The sequence below is a fragment of the Tricharina praecox genome (genome assembly GCF_024521635.1).
Source record: "Tricharina praecox strain CBS 144465 chromosome Unknown BZA05scaffold_10, whole genome shotgun sequence".
Taxonomy (NCBI): Eukaryota; Fungi; Ascomycota; class Pezizomycetes; order Pezizales; family Pyronemataceae; genus Tricharina; species Tricharina praecox.
The window spans coordinates 585,749-600,159 of record NW_026250412.1 but is presented as its reverse complement, the minus strand read 5'-3'; the positions used below and the strand labels follow the sequence as shown (position 1 = coordinate 600,159).

The 14,411-nt window shown below is 52.9% G+C and overlaps 2 protein-coding genes across 2 annotated transcripts; one reads left to right on the top strand and one right to left on the bottom strand.

Annotated features, from left to right (window-relative positions):
• Positions 1 to 6,883: 6,883 nt before the first annotated feature.
• BZA05DRAFT_336673 (fungal-specific transcription factor domain-containing protein) lies at positions 6,884 to 9,981 on the top strand (the record flags this gene model as incomplete). The annotated part of the gene is made up of 5 exons (XM_051480819.1): positions 6,884 to 7,103; positions 7,219 to 7,984; positions 8,051 to 8,668; positions 8,721 to 9,444; positions 9,520 to 9,981. 5 exons carry the CDS (start codon positions 6,884 to 6,886, stop codon positions 9,979 to 9,981), a joined length of 2,790 nt encoding a protein of 929 aa, XP_051340048.1.
• A 2,982-nt stretch (positions 9,982 to 12,963) lies between these two features.
• BZA05DRAFT_444465 (uncharacterized protein) lies at positions 12,964 to 14,310 on the bottom strand (the record flags this gene model as incomplete). Its single annotated transcript, XM_051486915.1, has 1 exon — positions 12,964 to 14,310. One exon carries the CDS (start codon positions 14,308 to 14,310, stop codon positions 12,964 to 12,966), a length of 1,347 nt encoding a protein of 448 aa, XP_051340047.1.
• Between the last annotated feature and the right edge of the window lie 101 nt (positions 14,311 to 14,411).

Below are 14,411 nucleotides of genomic sequence, written 5' to 3'. Positions count from 1 at the left end.
ACCATGAACAGTTGAACAGTTGAACGCTGCATCCCGGCAAACACCGGCAGCGCACTACCGCACAGTACGGAAGGTGGAAGGTGGTTTGTAGGGGAAATGCCTCAAGTCGGTAACATATCCTTATTAATTAACCAGATGTCCGAGTGTCCAGTGGGCACTGGACACTGGACACTGGAGAGCGCTACCTAGAGTACTCTACCTAGAGTAGAGTAGAGTATCCAGTCACGGCTCACAACTGAAGAGAGAGAGAAGAGAAGAAGAAGTCGAAACCACATTTGTGGCTTACTAGGGCTAGTTACACGTTGGTATGGTAGGTATGGCGAGAATGGTACTTCGGATGACGAGGTATGTAGGCATGGGGAAACCCAAGTGCCAAGGGCCAAGGCCAAGCCTCACGCCTTGTCCTGCCGACGGAAGTGGCGTTTTTTCAGATCGGAAGGTCCATAGGGCCACGAGCGGCGATTGGTTGTTTAACCCGTGTGTAACCTCCAGTAGTACTGTTTAGTTAGCCCCCCGCCCCCACTCCGAGCGAGGTTCCCATGTGGGGGTTACCGATGCGAGTGCGATCCAATGAAGATGCCTCGGCCCGGCGGACACGCGGGCAGGCATGATTACCTACTACCTGGCAAGCTTCGCGAAGTACCCGAGTATGTAAGTACCTCAGTACATACCGTACGCCGCTGTCTCAACACCTGTTGGGGTTGAAACCGAAGAGCTTCGCCTGCGCTTTCCCTGGGTGACGCGGACGCGGCATCACCTGCTGGAGCGGGACTGGGGCGCGGGCGAATGTCTCCCCATCCATCCATCCATCCATCCATCCATCCATCCAGCTCAAGTTGCTCAACACTCATTCCTTCAGCCGGCTTTCTATGTATGATTGTACATACTTCACCCGGACGCCGCCTGCCCTTACATACATACATCGGTACGTGTGGGTGGGTGGGTGCCCGCTGCACTGCACTGCCGCACCGCACGGAGGACGAAATGAAATGCCTCGCTAAGTACTCACGTATATACTCCAGGAGAGCTAGGACACGATCAGGCTTTGCCTCCGGAGGAGGAGTCGCAAGATGCACTCCCGAAATCTCATGACTGAGGATGTATGTATGTACGGGTATGTACGTGATATCGATCCGGTTCTCCTAAGCTCGGGCGTCCTTGTATGTAGATGTACATAGAGTATCTATGTAGCCGGAGCTGCCAGAGCTTGTGCAGCACCTATGGAATTCGGTTATCCATCTCGGGGGCAGAGCAGGTACTCTACTCCAGGTGTGGATACGTAGAGTATGTACACAGATAGTACATACAGTACCGTAGGTTGAGATAGATGTCTTCTCCTCTGCATAGTATGATGATAGTAGGTAGAGTAGGTACCGCCCGCCCGCCCCACTACGGTACTGGTATGTAGAGTAGTACTACCGGTACCAACAAGTGGGGCCAACCCTGTCTGCCTATTTTTTCTTTCTTTGCTTCTTTGTTTCTTTTTTTTCTTTCCGTTCGTTCGTTCCTTTCTTTTTTTCTTTTTTTTTCTTTCACCGCACGCACATTCTTCTCAATACGAGGTTTCCCCGGATCCTAGTTAAGGCCCGAATTGGAAGGGGGAGGGGGAGGGGGTGCTCGCCAAAAGGCTTGTTTTTATTCAGGCGCCGGTAGAATGCGAGGTCCGATATCCCCGAGGAATTGGGGGGAAGGGGGAGGGGGGTGGCAGTGCATGAGGAGGGGAGGGGAGGGGAGGGGGAGGGGACATGCCGGCAGGTGTTTTACGCGGGGGTGGGCGTGTGTGTGAGGGGGAGGGGAGGGGGTGCCATGTCTGTAGAGTAGTGATGCACAGCCAATGACTCTCCCGTGGAGCGTCCGATTCAAAGTTGATGGGTGTTTTGGAGGGGGGGTGGTGTTCGAACGATGTGGATGTGGATGGGGCTGCTGGCGATACTCGTTAGGGATGGGGGATGGATGGGTGTGGTTCCCTCTCCACGCTAGCCAGATGATGGAAGAAGCACTCTGGATGCTGGCGATCCGAAACATTGGATCCGAATCGCCAAGAATGCATGGTCAAAAAGCTTGGTTTGCTTGCTTGTTTGCGCGCGGCGCTCTGCTCGCAGGGCCCGCAGGGCGCTGGCTGCTCCCCGCGTCCAGCCTCCGATGAGTTGAGATCGTCATCTTTTCAGACCGCATCCATGGCAGCAATCGCCCCCCCCCCCCCCCCCCCAAAAAAAAAAAAAAGTTTTGGGTGACGAGTCCCCCCTCCCGCTTGTCACAAGAGCTCTGCAAATAACTCTACACCCACCCACCACGGCGTCGTAACGGATTCATCGCGTCTGGTCTGGTCTGCTCTTCCCAAACATCCCCCACCCACTCAGGGAGGAAGGTCGGATGTGTGTGGGTGGGAGGAGAACAGGTGCTTTTTCCTTTCTTTTTTCTTCCTTTCTTTTTTCTTCCTTTCTTTTTTCTTCCTTTCTTTTTCTTCTTCCTTTCCCCTCGAGCCCTGGTGTGTGGCACCATATGTATCGTTCTGCGCGATGACGACGACGCTTACTTGCCCGACTACAATCCCCTACAATCCTCGTCTATCGAGCAAACAATAGGTAGAGCCTTTCCCTTCTTTCTTTGCGCGCGCGACGATGGCACTGACACCCTCGCTCCCTCACCCTTCATCTCGGGCTCCCAAATCTAGCTTTCTCAAATCTCGCTCCGTGGGGCCTGTCAGGCTGCGCCGCTGCGGTATGGTATTCCGCTCAGTAGGTATATACCACGATTGATCATTACTTACCCACTACCCACTACCCAGTAGGGGGTTCGCTATGTAACTTGTATGTAAGTACTGAGCACTTACTTGGGTAGCCCGCGCTGAGACACCTCAGTCACGAGCCCCCCATTCCCCCTCCCCTTCGCCCCCCCATTCGTGCCCGAGTGACTGAGTCGAGCAGTGTCGATGTGCGGAATTGGATCGCGTGGTATGTAGCTACTACCTATGTGGGTCTGCCAATTGCCAAACAAGCCAATCGGTGGGTGATAAAAGGTTCCTCGGGGATTCCAGAATGTGGAATGTGGAATATTCCGTTATCTGGTGCGAGTACATATTCTGCATAGTATCTATGCAAGCAGTGTACAGACATACAGGTGCGCATGGGTATCTCACATGTCACCACGCCAGCTATGCATGGAGCATGTACCACTCTACTAGATAGTAGAGTAGGAGTTCTCCGTCTCGCAAATACATATATCCGGGCGAGGGGCGAGGGGGTCTGATGAATCGAACGGTACTACATACGGACTGCGCTGCGAGACTGTGGGCGAGATTGCTTCCCGAGACACCCCCGACGACGACGGCCTGGGAGGCTGGCAGCTGTTGGTTGGTTGGATGGATGGATGGTTGGGAGCTTGGGAGCTTGGCTGAAGGCAGTAAGCTGGCTGGCTCTGGTATGTACATACGGTACTGTGCCTATGCTACTTGGTGGTGGTGGTGGTGGTGGTGCAGGTGGCAATCTTTGAAAACGGTGGGCGGGCAGGGCAGGGGAATCCGCTCATCGTTAACATACATACCGTACGGTAGGTACGCATCGAGCGGGAGGCTTCCTTGTACTCTGGTATGCCTAGTACATACTTCCGCTTAGAAGGTGTGGGGGGAAGCTTGTATGTACCGTACTACCGACGTACCGTAGGCATCGGTAGGAAGAGTCCCGTCCTGAGTCCTGATGAACGGCGATGCGGTGTTGGGGCGTGGACCATGGAGGTGTGTAGCATATGTAAGTTGTGGGCAATTGCGTATTCGGGGCGGGTGATGGTGAAACGCTGCATGAGACTTGGGGACTGACTCGGGAGAAGCAAAGTAGAGTAGAGTACCCTACTACCGGTATGTACAGACACGACGAAGCCTTTCCTTCCTTAATCATCAGCACTTTTCTTTTCTTTCTTCTTCATGCAGAACTTCCAGTTCCTGTTCAAGCCAAAGATTATGTATGAATTCCTACCCAGAAAAGTCCATTGCGCGCAAAAACTCCGGTATTCACATAAGTAAGTCGAGAGGGAGCAAACACCGCATCCAAAGAGTGGGAGGCGATCTTTCCCCGACGGGGAGTTATGTTATGTATTGTGTATTGATTTGTCCTGCGTCCTTCTTCCTTCTTCGTAATTGTTCTGGGATTAGTTAGAGTAGCCGTGCACACACCTGGATAGGTACTTTCCACCTCGATCCGTCCACACCCGCAGACGCTTTTGGGAAGTGGGGAAGCTGGACTTAGCCGTGGTGTCTGAAGTGGGACTGTCCGACTCCGACTCAGACTGTGGGTGCGAATAGGTAATGCACGTTGGGTTGGCTGGTGCTGTGCAGTCACCACTGACCAGTGTAAGAGCCTCAGAGCTCACCCTCGTCCCCGTGGACGACGGACTGGTTCTACATACATACCGTACATACAAAGGTAATCGCGATCGTAAGAACTGGTCCACAGCATGTCCCCCGGCGTACTTACACGCCTATTCTTCGTGGAGGGTGTGGATGTATGCACGCAGATCGATGTTTGCTTCCCGTAAATTGGCGTGGGTGTCATTGTGACATGTCTGGCCGCCCCGCCAGCGTCACTTCCAGTTGGACCACCACCACCATCTCGCTCCGCCATCGATCTTTGAAGCAGCCTGTGGCCGACGATCGTAGACTCCCTCCCAGCTAGAGTAGAGTAGCGACCGCTCCTGACAGAAGTCTAGTAGGCACAGGAATGCCAACATCCGCCGTGTTCCAATGGTTCGTTAGGCATCGAAAAAGCTGTTGCGAACGGGCCGTGAATCGACGAGCGACGGTGCCCGCGACAAGCCGGTCTGAGATGGAGCAATATCTAGAAGATCGTATCCGAGTGAGCAGTGTTTGCCTACTCTGTTGCGACCTTCGATTGTGAGCCGCGTATGTCGTCCGGGAAACTATGTTGAAGGACCGACAGAATGCGATCATGATGTAACCATGAACTCGTTCGTTCGTCGTTTACCAATATAAAAAAAACAACCGTGTCTACTAATAGTTGACTGTTGGGTTGGACCTCCCCGCCACCGTCCTGATCCCCCACTCCCACTCCTACATGCTCCCACCCCTTCCCTCCCCCGATCGGCCCAGCCCAAATGAGCATTCGCCGCCTCTCTCGCAGTACAGTACTGCACCTACTCTACTCTACTCTACTCTACTCTACTCTACATAGAGATGAGTGAGCCCGAGTAGAGTGGAGTGGAGTAGTTAAGCACTCGAGTACCGTAGATACCTACTAGCAGACAAGGCGAGAACGCCACCAAACTGCCGTGCAAGACACATGTATCTAGTAGGCACATACGAAACTCCGCTCAGACGGCGTTAGTGACGGAAATCACTCGTTTATTCCACTTGGGGCGTAGCCCGGCCCACCTCGTAGATCCTGGTTTCTCCGATGCGATTCTGCCTAGAGTAGTTATCGACAGCTTTGCGAGATTGAAAAAAAGCTTCACCCGTCCGGATACAAGTTAGTGAGTGAGTGAGTCCCTGCGCATAGAGACTAGAGCACCTAGGGTGGATACATGGACTCTCCTGAGGCGCAGGCCCTTGGTGGGTTTACGGATGGATAGAGAGGGAGGGAGAGAGAGAGGGAGATACCTAGAGAGAGGCGCGAGAGAGAGACTCGGCGCCTTACATTCTCTCGAGTCCAGTACAAAGTGCTCGGCGCCTTGAATCGCTTCCATTCGGATTTCCAGTCCAGTGCTCGGATGCGAATTAATCGCCAGGGCTTGCTGTGGGCATGTGGCTTAATAATCGATGATACCAGGTTTGCGGCGGACGACTCTGAGCAAAAAAGTCCTATCGAATCGGGTTCCGCACTCGCCTGCCATCCTTGTCCTCGCTCGCTGCCTCTCTCGCTCTTGAGTTCTCTTTCTCGCGCTCTCTCTCGCTCTTGAGTTCGTCAGTCAGTCCGTCAGTCAGTTCAGTCCGTTGCTGCTCAAATTCCGCCGAACGATTCGAACGCCGAGGGATCTTACGCATTCCGACAGCTAAACTCTGACTTGTCCGGTATAGTAGAGCGATTGGCCAGTGGCCACTGCCGTAACCACCACCTCCACCACCACCACAACACTCCTGCCTTGTACCTTTTTTCCAATCATCTTCTTTTTCCCATCCCACACCCCTCATCCCATCCCATACCCACCTACCTTCTTACTTACCTGCCTCCACCCGTGCAACACTCATATTCATCGCAGTCTCACCGTTTCCCTGCCCCCACCCATCCCCCCCAGATATTCCTTCGGTCTGCTACCTAACTGCTACTGCTGTGTGCGGTCCCGCTGCTGCAAGCCTCTACCCTCGATAATAATAATCAGAAATCCTGCAATCTACGCCCAATCAATTTTCGCGCGCCTTCGTCGTCGTCATTGTCCGCAGCCTCGAATCGGTCTCTCTAACCCACCCACTACCACCCCCTTCCCTCACCCACCCCCCCGGCTTGTCTCATCTGGGAATATTGGTTGCCGGGCCACCCCCCCCCCCATTTCCTTCCTTCCACTCCGGTCGTCTGGAAAGCTGTGTTGAATACTTCAGCTCCCAAGCTTTAATTCCTCACCTCTCCGCCAAACACATATTAGAGTAAAGAGTCCTCGTCTCGCAAACCCCGGCCGGCGCTGCACGGAAACCTACACTTACGCCCTTAACCCGCCGTCTCGTCCCCCCCCTCCCGCCCCGCGCTCGCCTGTCCGGAGAGAGAAATACCTTCCATACTTTGACCGGCAAGGCCCTCCGAAAGCCAAACGCGCAATGAACCACCAATACATGGCCGTCTCCGACGACCGCTCAACACCGCAGATGTACTCGGGAGACACCTACGTGCCACATCTCGGCTCTACGCACTCTTCTCCGGAAGGCTTCGACGACGAATCCAATATGCTTGTTAACGGGTCCGGTTGGCAGCAGCACATTCCTCCGCACATACCCACCACGCCTGCATCCGCCGGCAGCAACACGTCCTCCGTGCCGACGAAAATCGACGGCCTGCCGCAGCAGAAGAGAAGAAGAGTCACACGCGCCTGCGACGAGTGTCGGCGGAAGAAGATCAAGTGTGACGGCAAGCAACCTTGTACGCACTGTACGGTCTATAGTTATGGTTCGTGGGTAATCTTTGCGTCGGGGGTGGCGCGCGCGCGCGGGACGTTGGTGCGGAGAAAAAAATAAAAAGTGAATACCCTCAATCGCTAATCTCAAAGAACTTGACTTCATAGAATGTACATATGACCAGCCGTCAAATAGGCGTCGAAATCCCGCACCGGTGTACCTTGAGGGCCTTGAAAATCAGGTCCAGCGCTTAAAGCAATTGTTGAAGATCTTTGCCCCCCACCTAGACCCCGACAACCAAGAGTTGGACATCTCGAAGGTACCCACCGGATCTCAAGCTCCGGCCGCTAAACCGCAAGATTCGAAAGGAATCTTCCCCGGTGTGAATTCGGTCGGACTATCGGCGGCAGCGGCAGCGGCGGTGGACAGGGACTCCCGGCTGGACTCGATGGTGGAAGCGACAGGCCGATTGGATATAGACGAGGGACACAAGGTGGAATTCCACGGCCATTCCTCTGGCATGACATACCTCAACCAACTGAACAGTCAGTTTGGAGGAATTTTGGGCGAAGTGAGATTAAACGCAACCACTTGGCCTATGCCGAAACCACCGAAACTGCTGGCGCAGGATTCGCCTCATTCGTCGTCCTACTCACCACCGGAAAACATTTCGGACGTAACATTATTACCGCCGAAAGAGACGGCGGCGTCGTTGGTGGAAACGTGTCTGGACAAGGCGTGCGTCTTGATGCGCTTCATCCACAGGCCGTCCTTCGTGAGCATGATGCATCGTCTCTACAGCAAGAGACCGGAAGACTATGATGATGACGAGAATACATTTCTGCCTTTGTTCTATCTCGTCCTGGCAGTCGGTTGCTTGTTCGTGGTCGATGATGATGCGGCCGAGGGGTGCGAAGTGGGCGCCGGTGATGCGTAAGACATCCAGCCCTGCATACCGCGGTTCACCTCCGCCCAACCACATTTGCTGATTACCAGTAGATTAAAATACTTCAATGCCGGTCGTCGGATGATTGAGATGACGGACATCCGCGACATCTACTCGATCCAAGCGGTCCTCTTGATGGCGATCTACCTGCAATCATCCACGAGGATGTCGACATGCTACTCGTATGTCGGAATTGCGCTGTGCGCTGCGGTGAAGATGGGTATGCACAGGGCAGTCCCCGATGCTAGGTTCAATCCTATCGAGAGAGAAGTAAGAAAGAGGATATTCTGGACTTGTTGGAAGATGGACACATACGTCGGCGCCATCTTGGGACTACCGAAGGGAATTGCGCCGGAAGACATCGATCAGGAGATGCCGGCGGAAGTAGACGATGAAAACATCACACAAGACGGAATCGCCCCCATGAAGGATGGTGAAACGTCGACCATGGCCGCCGCAAACGCGCACATCAGGCTATTAACCATCATGGCGAAGACGGTCAAGTGCATATACCCGCTGAAGGGCGTCGAGGCAAGCGTGGCCGGGAACAACCGAGGATACAGCGTTAGTCAGATGCAGTTGCACGAGATCGAACTCGAGTTGGCAGCATGGCTAGAGTCGGTACCTGCTATCCTCAAGCCTGGAGATAATACTCCTAGAGAGTTCCTGCAGTAAGTGTCTTGTCGCTTGTGAGTACTTGCGCTAAACGCTCAATGTCTACAGGTGTCAATACCTGCTCAAAATGTCTTTCGCCCACGTGCAGATGATGCTGTACCGGCCGTTCGTTCATTACATCTCACGTTCCGAAGAGCGGCCATTCGCCATCGCTGCCGCTTGTGTGAAGGTGTCGAGGAATATCGTCAATACCGCCGAGGAGATGCGACGGAACGGCTTGCTGAACGGAGCCTACTGGTTCACCATCTACACCACCTTCTTTGCGATCATCACCCTCATCTACTATGTCTTGGTAAACCCTCCCGACAAAATGTCGAGAGAAATCTTGAAGGACATCATCACGGGGAGAGACTGCCTAGTCAGCATACAAGAGAAGAGTGCCGCCGCACATAGATGTATCAACACGTTAAATGTGGGGCCAAGGATCCACTCTACTCCGAATCTTGGAGTTGGTGTGCTAACCGGTTTGCAGCCGTTGTTCGAGAAGGCCTTTGAAAGGATCAGTAACGCTCCGCCTCTGGCTCCGGCTCCGGCGGAATTGGTTCCTCCGAAAAAGAAGAGGGCAAGGGCACTTTCGGGGGCCACGGACGCGGAGGGCGAAGATGGAGAGTCTCCCTCGTTTCACGGTCATTCCAGTCCGGGAACGGTATCTCCTACCGAATCCCCAGTCCACCGGGTGATTGCCACCCCAATCTCGCCGACCGAGGCCAGCAAGCGCCTATCTACTCCCCCCAATGTTTTTGGTACCAAATTCACTGTCTCTCCTGATCCAGTCAATCGAAGACGTTCTTACGATTCGTACCAAGCTGCAGATTACAATGCGCAAAACTCGGAGTCGCCGAACCAGCAACCACCAACAACGTCGATGGGCTTTCAGACAACTATGGCCGGCAGCGGAATGCCGGATCTCACCAGCATGATGTTCCCGACGAACGACTTGTTCAGCTTCGTACCGCACAACATGGTGCCGGCCGTGCAGCAACACACCACAAAAGACGAACAGACCAACCAGATAAACTCCCCAGTTTACCCAACGGCGCCCAACGGCAACCAATTCGGCAGTCTGGAGGGCAACATCCTGGGCCCGCTACCGCCGTATCTCCTGCAGGGCCAACAGCCACTGATGGGCGATTACCTGGGATCCGGAACCCAGTCGCAAGGCCAGCGCATGGATGGCAACGGAATCGACACGTCCATGTCGGGACAGTTCTTCATGTCGAATGGCGGCGGGGGAGACACGATGGTGCCGGATTTCTTCCGCGATGATTGGGACGACACACTCATGCAGCATTCCTTCCGGAGCACGTAAACCACGAGGGTACAATCATTCGATCGGGGCGAAGGTTCCACCTAGTCTTCTCTTTCTCTGCATTAAAAAATTGGGGACTGTAGCGATGTTTGGGGTCGTATTTACACACAGCCTACTCTCCCCATATCTTGTCCATCTTTCCTTATTTCACCTTTCCTTTCCTTTCGTTTTTTCTTTGTCATACTTTATAGAGGATTTTCGGGGGGGTCCATGCATGCTCGGGTTTATCTTTATGTTTTTTTATCTTGTATCTTCGGTACGGTGCGGTGCGGGTTTGGCGCTTCTTTTTTTTGTATATTTCATTACCTATCTTTTGCATCTGGTCAGAAACTGGCAATGGCAATGGCATTGGTAACTATTAAATCTCGATGTGTTACAAATTTCTTGATGGGTTTCAAATTTCTTGCTGGGTTCTTGGTAGGTTGAAGTCTTGTGTCGGCTGTGTCGACTGTGTTGGGTGTGGTGGTTATGAGTGATGAGTGATGAGGCATGAGTGATGGGACATGAGGCATGGGGCGTGAAGGTCTGTTGGCTGGTTGGCTGATTGGCTGATCAGCTGGTTGGCTGATCAGCTGGTTGGCTGATCCGCTGGTTGGCTGATCCGCTGGTTGGGTTGGAATGGGATAGTGGGGGATGGGATGGTTCGGGTCGGGATGTGATGGGATTAGACGGGTTAGTGGGGGACAGGATCGGATGGGGCGCGGGTTCTAAGGAGTATGTATGCGAATACATGTATTTGAATAATGGAATTGCGTACAGCCGTTCAGTTGTACTCTACTCTATGATTGTCGTGGCTAAATGGGTTGACCGAATGGGTTCAGCGAGACGTGATTTTCTGATTCCCCGGATCTCGACTCTCGAGTGAACGACAATCGCAATGCTTGGTGAACGACAATGGCTGCTCAGTGCTGGCTGGTGAACGATAATGGCAATGGCAATAGCAATAGCAATGGTGAACGATAATGGCAATGGCAATAGCAATAGCAATGGTGAACGACAATGGCAATGACTGGTGGACGACAGTGGCTGCTGGATCTCGAAGTGAACGACAATGGCAATGGCTACTGGATCTCGAGTGGACTACAATGGAAATGGCAATGGAAATGGCCATCGTAAGACTGGCTATCGTAACTCGTAAGTACCGGCATGATGCTGCACCGGCTAGCTGGCTAGCACAGCTTGAGGTTGAGGCTTGAGGCTTGGATAGCTACGACCACTACTCCGTCGGAGATTAGAGGCTGCTTAACGCATCAGCAGGAATGAGTCATCGCAGAAGTCACCGCACCTCTCCCTTCCCCTCCTCACCCTGGCTTGGAACTCACGGCCAAATGTATCGCGGGTATCACATTATATCACTCACTCACGCCTCCGCAACGGCTCCGCAAGATGGGTAGGTACAAGAATGAGTCATCGCAGAAGTCACCGCACCTCGAGCTCGCCCATGGCTTAGAACTTCGTCCACGCAATATCACTCACTCACGGCTCCGTAAAATGGGTACTTAGGTGCTCATTCACGTTTCATCATTGCACGTACTGCTCACGTACTGCTTCTCCCCTTGGACTTCCAACTTCCCAAGCTCTAGCAGACCCCCTCCCTACCCCCTCCCGTCCATCGCCCATTCATCCACCCATTAATCCACCCATTAATCCAGTCTGTACAGTCCATACAGGTCCGTACACTCCGTAGAGTCAGACAATCCAGACAACTCATACAAGCAAGGAGAAGCAGTACGGTACTCTTTTCGTTTCATTCATTCCCACGAGCTACAACAACCAGTTCGAGCTCTCACTCCTCAAGATAAGAATACACAGCACATCACAGTAAAATAAGTACCTATCGGATCTCAAAGCAACAACGAACAACACAAGTCAAGTCAAGTTCAAGTTAAAGCAGACATGCAGATCACCACCACCTATCCCAAAAAAATACAAACGAAAAACGCACATTGAATCCAATCCAAGCCAAACCGAGCAAGCAAACGTAGTAGTCAAACAAAAAAGGAACCGTAAACACCTTGGGTAGCAATAAAAACACACAGGAAAGAAAAATAAAAAAACAAACGGGGAGAAGGAGAAGCACGCATTACCAAAGCACACTGGCGGTAAAGAGAAAAAAGAAAAGTAAGAAGTAAAAAAAAAAAAGTCAAAGGTGGAATCCTCAAGAGCGCTGTCTATGACTCCATGCTCCCACACAATCGACACTCAAACAACAACAAAAGCACAAAAGCACAATAAAAGATACGTAAAAAGAAACGGGAATCATAATCATGCCCTCCCCCCAGGCCAAACGGAACCGAAATAACTCCCATACACACACACACACACACACACACACACACACACACACACACACACACACACACACACACACACACACACACACACACACACACACAAAATACACACACTTTCTCTTTCTCTTGCTTTCACCCCCAGCCGTAACTCCAGTAAAATCCTCCAGCTTTCAGGTAGTGTAGTGTAATACCTCCGAACCCGAACAATGCAAAGTGAAGTGCCCTAGGAACCGAATGAAGAAGGAAGGAAGAAGCAAGCATACAGGTGGGGATCTGCTAACCCTTGGAAGTAGACTAGACAGATGCTGTCTGCCGTTTCGTAGGTACGTAGCTTGCTTCTTCAAGTCCGGGTAATAGAAGGAGCTTTGGGTTTCGTCAGTCAAACCAGCCCCCTGCCTGGTCTCAAAGAAGCCTATTACCACTACTACCTCCCCCATCCAAGAAAAAGGAATAAATCCAAATAAAAAAAAAACCTCCCCCACTTCTCATCATTCTTAGCCAGCAAGAGGTGGCTAGCCAAACAAAACGCTCACAAAGAGGGGTTTGTTTTTCCTCCATCGTGAGTGTAACCGATCATCTCTTGACTCATTCGATAGCGCAAGCAAATGGTTCGTCGTGTGTGTGCATGTGTAGACACTGATGCCATTGCCACTGTCGCTGCCGCCGTACAATAGCCCATCAAAGTCGTTCATGATTCCGCAGTGACCTTTTCTTGGTGGGAGTCCCGGCACTCGTAATCTTCCCCGCTCAGCAGGGGCGACGGTAATTCGAGTGGCGATGGGCGGTCAACATTGATGAGCGGCTCAAGTATTCTTTCGGCACTCGGTTGAGGCTGCTGAAAGAAGTTATTATCAGCGGGTGGTGTTGGGTACGAGCCTGGCGGTCGTGATAGATATGATTGCGGTTGTGACTGGGCTTGGGGGTGATGTGGTGTTGGTGCTGCTGGTGGTGGTAGTAGTGGTTGTGATGGCTGCGTCTGCGCCTGATTCTGGGTTTGCGCCTCTGCAGGTGGAGGTAGAGGTGGTGGTGGTGGAAGAGGTAATCGCCTTCGGATGGTTGGGGTTTGTGGGACGGTTTCAATATATGAGCGTCCCTCGGCTGTCGTGAGTAACCTGATGTTACTGCTGATGAGAGGTGCGACTACCCTCCGCACTCTCCCAGCAACACTCTTCCCGCCGGTTTCTGTCTCGTATATTCTGACTCTCGGGCACGGAAGGGTCGGTTCGATGTCGAGATCAACGGAGGGTACACGTTTCCGCTTTCGTTTTCGCTTGGCGGAGTTCGTCCCGATCTTACTCGGGTCGACCACGATGTCGTCGTAAATCATATCCTGCTGGCTCCAGCTAGCATTGTTCCAGAGTAATTCCGTCTCGATGGTTTCACCCCCCTCGTAGACCCGATCCTCCTCCTCGATACGAAATCTCGATTTGGTGGCCTCCTGGATTTGATACGGAATCTCCCAGATGCTTCTTTCCTCTTCCAGCGTTGGCAGGAAGAGTCGCTTTATCTTGGCCTCGACCGATGCAAGCATCTCTGGCACGCCGCACGGAAGCTTGTAGTAGCCCCCTCCGTCCAACATCCCGAACCAAGCCAGATCGCAGGTCCCACTCCTCTCATCGATCCAACAGAGTAGCTCGGCGGGAACCACCCATTGGACCCAATCCATGTTCTGCCAGAACCTGGTGCGCCACGTCTCCTTGATCTCGTGCGGAACGCATCGGTTGGGGTAGCTGTTGAGAAAGCTCTCGTAGGCTCGGCAGAGTGCGTATTTGGTCGACGGGTGGAGGCCGATGAAGATGATGTCGTCTTCGAAGTTGATGTGAAGGACGGTGGCTTTAATTTCGGGGATGACGGAGTGCTTGTCGTAGAGGGAGCGCGGCAGTCGGATTGGTGGTGTCAGGATGAGATGTGATGTTGGCGCCGAAAGGAGGGTAGAAAGGTATTCGTAAGGATCGGATGTTTGAAACGAGGCGAAAAGAGCGACAACGTATGGCGGCGCCGGGTGGGCGGGGACGATGGCCACAGGGCCGTCCATTGAAGCGACGGACGAAAGACTTTTTAACTTTTTTTAAGTTCGAGGGTGGGGGTGTACGTAGAGGTAGGAGGTGGAGGTAGGGAGGGGAGAGGAGGGAGGGA